Source organism: Lactuca sativa, chromosome 4, assembly GCF_002870075.4.
Source record: "Lactuca sativa cultivar Salinas chromosome 4, Lsat_Salinas_v11, whole genome shotgun sequence".
Taxonomy (NCBI): Eukaryota; Viridiplantae; Streptophyta; class Magnoliopsida; order Asterales; family Asteraceae; genus Lactuca; species Lactuca sativa.
The window spans coordinates 41,242,487-41,256,078 of NC_056626.2; the positions used below are offsets into that span (position 1 = coordinate 41,242,487).

The following is a 13,592-nucleotide window of genomic DNA, read 5'->3' on the forward strand; positions in this document are numbered from 1 at the left end:
TGCGAGTTGGTTGTGCATTGATAATGCGTAAACGCATTAGTAACTTGATGTTATAAAACGCATTGGTGTGTATGATTCAATGAGTGAATGGTAAATGCATATAAGTTGAAGTTTATCTGCTCCTTTTATCCTAAGAGGGTAAAAGCGATATTTGGGCCCCTCGATGATTTGGTTTGACTTATATGTCGGGCCCAGTCAGGACTGAATTGATGTGTTCAATTATGTTCTATGTCAGACAAATCAGAGATTGAGAAACAAATCTGTTGGACAATAAGTATGACTATGTTCCATGTAATTGTCCGCACGATATCTAGAACGGAGGACTATATGATCCATTATCTAAAGGACAGGTTACTGATAAGATCATAGTTCGACAGCGTCTTTGAGATCTACGATTGCTAATCGGATTATACTTACACTATAGTTACTAGACTTATCCAAGTGGGAGACTTTTGGATTAGTGTCTAAGTCCGTAACTATATTTGGTATGTACTTGACCCGGTTATGCATGGTCCATTTGGGTTGCCTTCACCAAAACAACTTAATAGGATGATTTATGAAGAGAGAGGTTATTATGGTTTATTAATATATTATATGAATAATATATTAAAAGAGAAATCATATAGTTTAATTAATATTAGACAAGAATTAATTATGTGGCTAAAAGACATTAATTAAATAAAGGGGACTAGAACCGTCAGTTGTGTGATAGTTGAATATTAGGATGAGAAGCCTTATAGATTAGGCTTGGATGAAACTAAGGATATGTCCATCTTAATTTCGGCCAAGGAGGCCTTATTCCAGAAGGTTCCTTAGACTGCTTAAGGCCTAAGTTATCCATTAGGGTTTTGACTGAAACCCTAGCAGCACAAGTATAAATAGACCCCTAAGGCATCAGTTTTCGGCCACTTGAAACCCTAGAAGAGTTCATACCCAAAATTATGCCTCCTCCCCTCTCTCCAATATCATCCTCTTGCTTGTGGTGTTTGTAAGCCATTAGAGGAGTGACATTTGTGACTCTAAGCTCTAAGAGAAGAAGATTCAAGCCATTCTTGAAGAGGTAATCATCTAGATCTGATCTTATATGATAATTTCGAAATATGTATGCTAGATCTAGGGTTCATAAGTCTTGGATGAATTGCATGTACAATAGAGAAACCTAGATCCAAGCTTTAGGGTTTGTATGAGCACATAGGATGTTCTTTTGTATAAAACCCATCAAGTTCGTGGTCTCATATCTATGCCTTGATTTGATATTATTCCTTGAAGAATTATCCTTATAATTTGGATTTCGTGTAACCCAAACATAAGATCAAAATATCAGATTCTGAAAGTTGATCACAAGATCCTTCAAGTAGATCCAGATGATTCATCGATTTCATAAACCTTTTCTCCTAAAACCCCAACATAGTTGTTATATTTATATAATGTTTGACTTGAGCATCCATACAAAAATGTTACAACGTATTAACACCCCTTCATGCAAAAACAACAATTTAGTCGACTTTTTATATCAAAAGCATTTTCATCACATAAGAAGCATCAATCATTAGATATGGTACTAGGTGTAAGACGTGCGTATTACATGGGTTAATTTAAAAAAATTAAATACAAAAGTCTAAATATTTAAGAACTTTGGATTTATAAGAAAATAAGAAAAATAATGAATTATTAAATTGAATTTTCTTTTAAATTTAAATAAATAAACAAAATAAACTAATGAACTTTAATTCAGGAATTTTAAAATAAAAAAGTAAGTCCATTAATGAAATTGATATTCATTTATTACTACATTTATTATAATTATTATATTTAAGTATTATGTGAAATTTATTAAAACAGAAAAACTCATAAAATGAGATGTAAAAAAAAATTAATTCAAAATAACCACAAAATAACATTTGGCAAATTAAATGAGAGTGTGACATGTGACAAAAAAAACTTTCATTTATTAAAGTAGATATACGTACCAGAACAATATCATCACCTAACATAATCATTAAATAAAATGCAATCACAAAATAAAAAATTTAACTTAATCGTAATAAGATGATCTCAAAACCTATAATTTAATGGATCATTGAACACATAACTTAATCGTAATAAAGCACGACAAAAAAGTATTGCATTATTTAATTAGTTTATATATTATATGAATTCTATCATGGATAGCAGTTTAAAAAAAAAAAAAAAAAACTAGATTATGATTCGCATAAAACGCGGAGAACATATAAAGGTATAAAAAGTAGGCATACGAATTTAAAAAAGAAAGATAAAGTAATAGACACAATTATTTGTAACATTGAAATGTCCGAAAAAAACAATGAAACGTGTGAATATGTATCGTTGAATGACATCTTTATAGACAATATTTTTTTGTTTTATTAGTTGGACGACCTTCCCCATCACATATGAGTACATTGAAGTCTTTTTTTACTTGTGATGCCGGAAAGAGCGATATATACTTGACCATGAGTGAAGACGGGTTTATGCAAGTATAATCCAACATTTAATAATGATTGTCCTTGACTTTTGTTAATAGTTATAACAAAACAAACAACTACGGGGAATTGCCTCCGATGAAAATGGAATGAGATTCTTTTATCAGGGTTAACTTCATATGAGGTATATAAATAGTCACGTTGAAAAATCTACCAGATATGAAATGGAATATAGGACCTACTCCTCGGTCGTTAGTCATGGATTTGCAAATAATTTGAGAACGACTGGCTTGACCCCATGATTTTAAAACCTTTTAATTATTCCTTTCATTTGATGGCGTCGGTTTTATGAAAAAAGAATGACATTTATGAAAGAAGAATGTCATTTCATGCATAATGTCAAAATGATGCAAAATGAGCATTTTTAAAGTAAGTTAAAGTAACGTACTTTCATTAAAGACGTGTTTTAATATCCACTGAAAATGGATTATAATGTACACATTTGGTCAAAATCGGACTGTTTTGGCAAGGTAAAAGGGGGTTTGTTTTAGCTTCCGGAAAAAAAATGTGAAAAATAAACATTTTTAGAGTAATTTATACCAACGTACTTCCATTAAGGGGAATTTTGAAATCAGGTAAAATGGTTTATAATGAGCACATTTTGGTCAAAATAAGACTATTTTGGCAAGGTTAAAATGGTAAAAATAGCGTTGTTTTGGAAATTTCAAAATGGTAAAAATGAGGTTGTTTTGACATCAGGTTAACCGACATTTTTACCATTTTAACCTTGCCAAAATAGAGACTGCCACCCATATCTAAAAATGGTTTAAAATAAACACATTTTCTTCAAAACGGTATTGTTTTGGAAATTTCAAAATGGTAAAAATGAGGTTTTGACATCAGGTTAACCGACATAAAAACAATGGATCGATTTTACTTTCTCTAATAACATCCGACATTCATTTGTTCCTATTATATTATTTGTTCATAGTATTTGTTCATACCAAACATACGTAAATATAATGTACTTTTCAAAGGTTTACATAAAGGTTTATATAAACGACAAATAACACTAAAAGCGAAAAAGTTAGAAAGACCATGGCAATTTGTAGTAAACTATCAACATAATCTAAGAAATGCACTAAAAGAAAAACAACATAAATTTTACCACCACGAATGTAGTTCCAAGCTTTTGTAATCAAATTATTCTTAACCAAAAAAGTCCAAATTTATAAAAATAATAGAGAATTAAAACCAATATCAAACTTGAAATCATATATATTATATAATAATAGTTTGAATTAAACTTGTTAATTAAAAAGAAGAAAACATAAATCCCCATGAATACAAGACCAATATGCATTTCACAATACTTTTTGGCATATGCATATGTGTCAAATGGATTCCCCCTAAATACAGAAACGCATAGTGTTATACTCACTCGTTGATTGGATTGACTAATATAAAATAATAGATCACATTTTACTTTCTTCTATAGAAAAAATTGAGGAATCACCAATTCACCACCAATTACACACACATACACTCTCTCTCTCTCTCTCTCTCTCTCTCTCTCTCTATATATATATATATATATATATATATATATATATATATATATATATATATATATATATATATAATTTTCCTGGAAGTATTTTTTTGGGTTTAGGTCATTTTTGGTCACATAACTTTTGATTTTGTGCTCATTTGGTCACTTAACTCTTTTTAAGTTTTAAAAGGTCATCAAACTTTTGGCTTTGTGCTTATTTAGCCACTTAACTTTTGTTTTGGTCACAATTAGTCACCAAACTTTTAAAATTGTGTTCATTTAGTCACTAAACTTTTAAATTTTTTTAAAAGTTTAATGACTAAATGAACAATATTTTAAAAGTTAGGTGACTAAATGAGCACAAATCTAAAAGTTGAGTGACTAAATGTGACCAAATCAAAAGTTAAGTGACTAAATGAGTAGAAAATCAAAAGTTTGATGACCTTTTAAAATTTAAAAATAGTTAAGTGACCAAATGAGAAAAAAACCAAAAGTTAAGTGACCAAAAATGACCTAAACCTATTTTTTTCCTCTATCTATCTTCTCTCTATATGTGTATGTGCATGGAAATTTTGACCAAATAAGTGTATTTGAAATTTTTTTTTACCATATAGGTATATTTTTAAAAATATTTACCAAATAGGTATAGTTTTAGAAATTTATATTTTCTTAAGTTTTAGCTTTTATTTTATTTTTACTGTTTTTTTGTTTATACATTTTATTACTTTTTACTATTGTCCAAGCAAAACAGTTGGGTGTCCAATTGTTCCATTCACAAGTATTAGCCCCACCTAAACAATGGCATGTCTTGAGAAATTTCATTTTGTCTCATTCGACCAGTGAATATGGTCCACCTAAACAATGAAATTGTAAAGAAAGATAAAGTGAATCATAGATTGAATAAATATCAATAAATCACAGTGCTTTGAAAATCAGAATTAAATAGTTGACCTCACAATGCTTATAAAATCAGAATGCAAAACCAAAAGGTTGAAGCAGAGTTAAGAACAGTAGGGTTGAATACAGCAAATCGAACTCTAAGGTGCAATAGAATCAAACTAAACTCGTTCAAAAAATCAAACTGATGGAAGATTATGGTTCAAAAATCAAACCGGTGATGGAAATCGAAAATCTTACCTTTGATGGAATCGTCGGCTGGAGTGGAGTCGCCGGTAGCGTCAATGCCGGAGATGAAAGTCTAACGGGAGATGGGTGTCGTCTTGTAATCATTCCAGCACGGTGCTTTTTTTTCTTTTTTACTAAATAACCAAATAACCCTATTTTGGTAAATAAGTTTAGAAGTATATCGATTGAGTAAATAAGTTTTTCAATTATATATAAGACAAGTCACCAATAGCAAGTGACAACCAAATGACTATTGAACCTGAAGATAGCACCCCACTCAATTTTATGACCTCCAATAGATTCTTTGGCAAGTCAAACCATCTAATGTTGCCAGTTTATTTAGCTGAACACAACTATACAGGCATAGATATTCATAACATGGATAGATACTATTAGGTTTTAAACTTTCAATTGTAGTTAACAGTATAATATATGAGTGAAGAAATTGCAGAATACAGGTTGTCAGCCTTCAATAACAAAAAGGTAAAAATTATTTTATTAGTACCATAATAAAAAATTATTTTAGGTTATTGTTAATGGAGCATTGTGATTTAGATGAAGATACCTTTTAGAAGCTCTACAGTTGTAACTATTTTCCTACTAATTTCATTCCATGTTGGAACTATGGAATCAAACAAGTTTTGAACTGAAGTTCCCTATAAATGCCAAAAACATAGAAAAAATATATTAGAAGAGATGACTTCAACCTGTCACCTACATTGTTCGTACAAGTCAACCATATAACTGCCAACCAACCACACGCTTGCAAAGCACATATCAATACAATGACAAAAAATTTACAAATTTTATGTTCATATGAAATACCTAAATTAGAAAAACTAAATCGGCACACCAGGCTAGGGTAGAAGGAAATAATGTGAAAACTTGGATCAAAACTCATCCATTAAAGAAAAGAAAACATCTTTATACAAAAGTTTCATAAACTCTATTCTTTTGTGTTTGAAATACAAAATATTTGGATGCCAAACTTTTGAGGATATGTTGTTAAACGGATTTTTGGGAACTTTATATTGATATCATTGTATTGGATTATTGTTGTGCTGTAGAAATTTAAAACCAAAGTTAAAAAGTTACTTCTAACTGATCATTATGTTTATCAAGGAACTAATGATATGGAAATGACAAATTTTCATATAAAACCAACTGGAAAGGAAGTTTAATATAACAAGTTATGAATCCATGACATGAAAAAGTCATGAATGCAATAACTTTTGATGAGTATGCCTTATTAACTTAGGAAGGGTAGTTTCGTCACATAACTTATGTGCTCTGTTAACCAACTCATTAGGTGATTGCTAAAATGAAGCAATACCAAATCAAATACAAATCAAGAAACCGACAGTTTTCCAATATTACCCTCCAAAAGCTTTTATCAATTAGAAAGAAAATCGTATTGGCACATCAATGTCGCTTCTGCACTTCATAATAACAACACTAGTAAACAAAAATATTCCCAAATACAAAATAACAGACCTATTGTAAATCATAAGAAAAAAGGAAAGAAATTAATAAACTTACTGCAACAATGGTGATGAAGAGCAACTGTGATTCAGGTAGTGGATTTGCTTGAAAGAAAACAGAAGGAAGGAAATGCGAGCCTAAAGAGACCAAAACCTGAGAAAGAATAATGAAGTTTGTACATATGAAATTTTCAAAAATAATTGAGAATATAAAAATCAAGAATCATACATGGTTGAAACAATGATGTTCAACCAAAGCACCTGTAATTGAAGAATCAATAATCAAAGGATAGTTGAAAGCAGCAAAAAAAATTCACTTGGGCATTTACACAAACAGATTGTGTGCACACAGTTCACATGTTTACTTTAAAGTATACAAACTTAGATTCAACCACTTCTATTAAGAACAAATGATGACTTTCATTTAGTGATGATGAACGTATCTTATGAAAAGAGATGAAAGATACAGATGCCTAAATCAAAGAGTGGTACCTTAGCTGGAGTTTATAGGAGATCGTAGATGGATACACCAGCGAGACCTCGACCTACACCGGGTAGGAAACAAAAAGAAAATTAGCTTTCTTTGGCCTGTTCTTCGTCGAGATGTAGGCAAACACCATAGAGAAAATCATTGGTTGTAAGCAAAGATAAAAATCAATGGATTCAAACTGCATAACTGATTGATCGAGAAAATGAAGCTATTGGGTTTCCATCGATGTACTGAGAAATCCAATAATTAAGAAGACATATTGATTTGCAAACATATGGCCGGTGCACAAATTAAGGCTTTAAATTTGAGGAGGATTCGAATTTTAAATTTGATTTTAGGAATTAAGGAAATTGGTGGAGCTTTTAGCGGGAACAACATTGATAGACAGCTATTATGATCGATTAAAGGATGATGTCAGCAGCAAAAAGATTCACGATGGAAAATAAAGAATTTGTAGACAAAAATGCAAAAATCGTCTCTATGGTATGTTATTTTTTGTGGATATGGTCCAAACCTTTTAAAAATTGGATTTATGGTCCTTATTAAAAGGTTTGTTTGTGGAACAAGTTCCTGGGGTTAACAGCTGTTTGTTTGTGGTTGTTAAACCCCTCACGTGCATTGCACACGAGGGCATAAATGTCATTTTACTTGAGGGACCATTTTTACAATTCCTGAAATAATATATAAAGACTTCCCCAACGTTCAAGTTCTTCCCCAAACGTTGTTCTGCAACTTTCAAGTTGTTCTTCTTTCTCTCATCTCTCTTTGTTAACAGTCGGGGTGTCAGTTAATCACACGATGGTTCTCTGTTTTTGTGGTAAGTTTGTTGTTGTTAAATGCTCATGGACACCGAAGAACCCAGGCAGACGTTTCTATGCTTGCCCTCAAAAGGTAAAAAAATTCGTTTGCACCCATTTTGATTTGTAATCAAATAACATTTGTTATTTTCCTTTTTTTGAAGGATTCTGCTTGTCGCTTCATCGAATGGGTTGATCCCCCCATGTGTGAAAGGTCTAAAGTCATTATTCCTGGACTATTGATAAATATTAACCGAATGCAAGCTTGGTGCACAGCTCTAAAGATCATGTTGCTGGCTAGTTGGGTGTTTTTTGTGATTTTGTTCATAAGGTCTGTTTAGGTTTAGGTAATAGGTCAATGGGGTGGGTTTTTATTTGTTGAAGATCGATAAAAGTGTGGTTTTTTGGTGGATTAATGGTTTTTGGTACTTTGACCTAGGTTCTTTGTAGTTGTTTGTAAGGTCAAAGTAAATTGTTTATGTAGTAAATGACTTCCTGATATAAATATGAATTTTATGGAATTGCTTATGTTGTTGGTAAGGTTCTTTGTAGTTTTTGTAAGGTGAAAGAAAGGTTAATGTGAATAATTGACTGTAATGGTTATAATAAACAACAATAACCAAAAAACATAATAACCAAGGCTGCAATTACATAATAGACTACAAGCATATAGTGCAATTACATTATCCCAAAATATGCAACCATATATATATATATATATATATATATATATATATATATATATATATATATATATATATATATATATATATATGTTCTAATACTTATCATACTAATGAAAACCAAAATAACCATAAGTCATAAGTTGTTTAACATCAAAACACTTCCAAAAGTAGCAAATAACATCTGCCAAAACAAAAACAACCTTGATTTTCAACTTCCACCTAACTTCCACCTCCTTGACCTTTGCATGTCCTTGAGTTGTGACCTTTGTTTTTGCATTTTGCACATGTTACACTGACATATTTCCTTGTTAATTTTTGAACTCCATCAGGACCCACTTTACAGCCTTCTTCCTGACTTACACCATGAGTACCAGTCTGACTTTGACTCCCTCTTTGACTCTGACTCGATTTGTCATCCTCACTTTTCTTCCTCTTCTTTGTAGGCCTACCTGGTTGCTTATGATGTATTGGAGGGATAAGTGTGGTGGGACACAAACTTTTAGGCCACATTATTCTTCCTTTTATGGGCTCTACCTTATAGGAATATGCATTCTTCCATGTATCCAACCAGTATACCTTATTGACCCACCTGTAAATGTCACTAACATCCTCTGAGTTCTTGGTCATTTCATAAAGGGTTGCAATGGCATGTTTACATGGGATGCCTATTAGCTCCCACTTTCTGCAAGTACATGTGTTGTTCCTAACATCTACAACATGTTGGTCTTGCGATGCCCCAGTGACTTGATATTTCTCACCCCCATTCCACCTAGCAATGTAATGTAATGCATGAGACTTGTTTACATCCAATATGGTTGTTGCAGTGGGTGTTAAAGGCCCTTTTGCCTTGTCCATCACCTTCATAACATTACAGATTCTCTTCATCAGGTATTGTCTAATATACTCCAAACAACCTATGATAGGCTTATCTCTTCCCTCTATTATCTTGCTGTTAAATACCTCACAAAGGTTGTTTAACAGTATATCAGAGATTGCTCTGCCTGTTAAAAAAATTAACATATTGTTTTAAGTACAAGTACACATTTAACATATAGTAATTTATGGTAATTTATGTACCTGTAAAATGGCTTCTTGCCCAGTGTTTTGGAGGAATCTTTCTAAGCCATTCACATGCCTCCTTGTCATAGTTGCTAAATTCTTTCATGCAATGTTCAAATTCAGGTACAGTGGTTGTAGTTGCACATCTCTATAAATGATCCTTGTACTCTTTCAATTTCCATTTCACTCTCATGTTCTGATGTATGTGCCTGAGACAATACCTGTGCTCAGCACATGGGAATAGTTGGGCTATTGCTGGTATTAAACCCTAAAACAATAACAATAATTAAGTATTTAGTTTATATAATAATAAGTAATTAATAATACAAGTTAGAAAGAGATACCTTTTGTCGATCTGTGATAAAAGTAAAGTTAGAGTTTGAACCAAGATCCAAGTCTTCTCCTAAACACTGCAAGAACCATACCCAACTACTTTTGTTCTCTGTCTCAACAATGACATAAGCAAGGGGGTAAATACCATTGTTAGAGTCCAACCCAATTGCTGTTAGAACCTGCCCAGGAAATGGTCCTTTCATATGCGCACCATCGAAACCCAAAAGATCCCTGAGGCCAGCCTTAAAACCTTTTTTTAGGGGACCTAAGCAAATGTAGATTCTTTTAAACCTCCTCTTTGGGTTTGATGGGTTTTGTTCACTGTAAACATCAATCTTGACAGTTGTGTCAACATTGGTTGCTTGCAATTCAAGGACATAGTCCCTCAAGATCTCATATTGTTTCGTATAGTCACCCTCCACGATCTTAGTTGCAATAGCCTTGGCCCTGAATACTTTGTCAATAGAAACACCAACCTCGAAGTCCTTTTGAAGTTGTTCCTGCAATGCTCGAAGAGGAATCCCTGGATTCGTGTCGATTTGGTCCATGATTCGCTTGGATATAAAAGTAGCAGTGCAAGCTCTAATCTTCCTACTTTGAAGGCAAGTATGGTTGTCATTTAATGTCCTTACAAACCAGGGAGATTCTGTGTTTGACCTAGAAGCATGAAGGAACCAACTACAGTTTACTTTTTCTGAATTTACCTCTTTGCCCTTGCTTTTATTTTTGGTATTAAGGCCCACCACCCCACTTGCATTGATGACAGGGACTACACCTCTACACAATGCCCGAAGTCTAAGCTTGTCATTCTTTTTATAATATAAATTCCTCCTAGTTTCTAGTGCGTGCATGTCAATTTTTTCTTTCAATTCTTTCTTTGATTTAAACTTTTGCCCAACATAAAAACTGGCCTTATAGACATTGCCAAGACTGCATCTTTTCTCCTTAGCCAGATTTTTAAGAACACATCTTCTTTTCCTTTCATCTTCTGACCCTTCATCTAAAGAATCCCATCTATCATTGTCAATGACTTCTATGTCCTCATGTTCATCATTTGTCCCAACCCCGTTATGAAACCCATCCATTTGAACACAACCATAATCCTTATCAAGATTGAGGTTAAAGCCAGTCATATCCACCTCCACTTCTGATACATTGTTTTCATCATCAACAAGTTCATCATATTGTTCTTCTGATTGTTGCCCAAGATCATCACTGTCAGTAGACTTTTCATGTTCAGACTGATGGTCTTCAACATTCTCATCTTCTGGTGGTTGAAAATGTTCTCCATCAAAAGGATCAAAGTGATCATGAGAAAAGTTCTCATAATGAAAGTCATCATAATCAAAGTTATCATGGTCACCACCTTGATCTTGTACCACATCATCCATGTTAGCATGCTCAACCTCTTGATCTTGAACCACATCATCCATGTTAGCATGCTCACCAGCTTGATCTTGTACCACATCATCTAATTTAGGATTCTCACCAGCTTGATCTTGTACCACATCATCTAATTTAGGATTCTCACCACCTTGATCTTGTACAACATCATCCAATTTAGCATGATCACCACCTTGATCTTCTACTACATCATCCAATTCAACTAAACAAAGCTTTTTGGCACAAGAACTTTGACCAACTATTGAGTTCACCCTTCCATTTCTTCTATACTGTGGTGAAACTTCTGTAGGGACTTTGTCAAAGAGTATCAAGGACATATACCCTGCCAACTGTGTTTGATCATTAGCTTCATCTATCATTGGGGTTTTATCCTTTGCTGGTACTTGAGGTACATTTGCTTCTTTTGGAAGATCCCATCACAGAGCTCCTTAATAATAACTTTTTGCTTTCCTTTTGGAGACATAAAATAGGTCAGCAAATTAGTTTGTCCATGTTCTGTATACACTTCAATGACCTTGTTATCTCCAATATACTAAGCCAAATTCAAGACATCATCATCATTCCCTAAAGCTTTGAGGCCAAAATCCAAGTCTTCATGAGGAATCCTAAAATGGTAATATATTACTGGGGGTACAGAGTAACCTAGCTCTAGCATCATTGCGTCTAGTTCATGAACTGAGAACTCATCAATGTCTACTAAATCAATATATCGCACTTCACCTTTAACATATTTCGTGTTTGGAAGCTTCGTAAAATTTCCACCATGGTGTAGCTTTATGCTGAACATTGTTGGTACACGCTCTACAAGATACAAAAAACATTAAGTAAGAAATTATCAGATGTTTGTATTTTTGGCTCCGTTCTTCAGATCATCAAGAAACCTAACAAAATTTCATAAACAGAGGATAAGTGAAACTAACCATATTCATTTGTGATGTCATACTTCTCGCCTTTTGGCCTAATCGCCCACATTACGAACACCATTTACAGTTGAAAAGCAAAAACAAGTAAACACCTTGGACCAAATCTTGATTAGGGTTTTTGCGTTAAAAACGAATGACGAAGAAGATGGAAGTGGAAGAGATAACTAAATATTTTGTGATTTTGTGTGTAATATGGCGCTAAGACGGTAACAAGCGGGTTTATTTCAGGAATTGTAAAAATGGTCCCTCAAGTAAAATGACATTTATGCCCTCGTGTGCAATGCACGTGAGGGGTTTAACAACCACAAACAAACGGTTGTTAACCCCAGGGACTTGTTCCACAAAAAAACCTCTCAATAAGGACCAGAAATCCAATTTTTAAAAGGTTTGGACCATATCCACAAAAAATGACAAACCACAGGGACCATTTTTGCATTTTTGTCAAGATTGAAATATAATGAATGGTCATGATTTCTTTAATTTAGAATTAAAGGTTCGTTTTTAATAATATTTAGAGATACGAATCAAAATCGATTCTAATTGGTTCCATATTCGGAATCAGAACCATGGCCACTCACAACAGTTTCAATTTCAGAAATGGTAGTTTAGAAATGGGTTTGGTTTGAAAAGCGCGTACTCGGTCCTAATGTTCACCCCTAACCGAGTGAGCTGATAATATGAAAATAAAATAAAGTTAAAATAAAAACCAAATTCACATTAGACCAACAACTATAATTTGGAGAAATGACAAATTACACAAAAGACACTAAGTTTTCATAAAAAAATCGATTTTGATACCGTGTTATTTTTTCTTACAATTAAGACGTTAAGTTTTCACAAAAGTTCAATTTTAACACTACGCTTTACAATTTGTTTCAGTGTTTACCATTTTTTCTGAAATGTCATGGCCAACTAAAATCAGGAGATGGAGATTGAAATGCAAACTAATAGCAACAATATTATGGTACTGCGTGTGTAGCTGCAAATTTAGTTTCATTGTTTTGCTCCAAAAGCTTGCCCACAAAAGGTCTTCAATCTTCTATCAATTCCTAATTATTATGTTATAATAAAGACAAATTACACAAAAAACATTAAATTTTCAAAAAAAAATTGATTTTTACATTGTGTTTTATTTTTCAATTAAGTCACTACATTTTATTATTTTTACAATTTTTGTTAAAATTGTAAAAATAATAAAATGTAGTGACTTAATTGAAAAAAAAACACAATATAAAAATAGTTTTTTTTTTTTTTTTTGAAAACTTAATGTGTTTTGTGCAATTTGTCTTTATTGTAACATA

The 13,592-nt window shown here is 32.6% G+C and overlaps 1 protein-coding gene and 1 long non-coding RNA gene across 7 annotated transcripts; both read right to left on the reverse strand.

Moving 5' to 3' along the window:
* Positions 1–4,070: 4,070 nt before the first annotated feature.
* On the reverse strand, positions 4,071–7,518 carry LOC111917807 (uncharacterized). Of its 6 annotated transcripts, XR_006190251.2 has the most exons (5): positions 7,277–7,518; positions 7,092–7,144; positions 6,829–6,860; positions 6,658–6,753; positions 4,868–5,774 (listed from the first exon to the last, which is right to left on the reverse strand). It is a non-coding gene; the product is annotated as an uncharacterized LOC111917807 (long non-coding RNA). The 6 variants fall into 6 exon arrangements; XR_002859025.3 differs by lacking the exon at positions 6,829–6,860 and adding an exon at positions 4,071–4,847 and having other exon boundaries at positions 5,131–5,774; positions 7,092–7,518; XR_006190248.2 differs by lacking the exon at positions 6,829–6,860.
* Positions 7,519–8,791: 1,273 nt separating this feature from the next.
* Positions 8,792–11,727, reverse strand: LOC128133412 (uncharacterized). Its single transcript, XM_052770834.1, has 4 exons — positions 9,976–11,727; positions 9,853–9,899; positions 9,650–9,723; positions 8,792–9,573 (listed from the first exon to the last, which is right to left on the reverse strand). The coding sequence occupies exons 1-4, from the start codon at positions 11,725–11,727 to the stop codon at positions 8,792–8,794; spliced, it is 2,655 nt and encodes an 884-aa protein (XP_052626794.1).
* Positions 11,728–13,592: the final 1,865 nt, after the last annotated feature.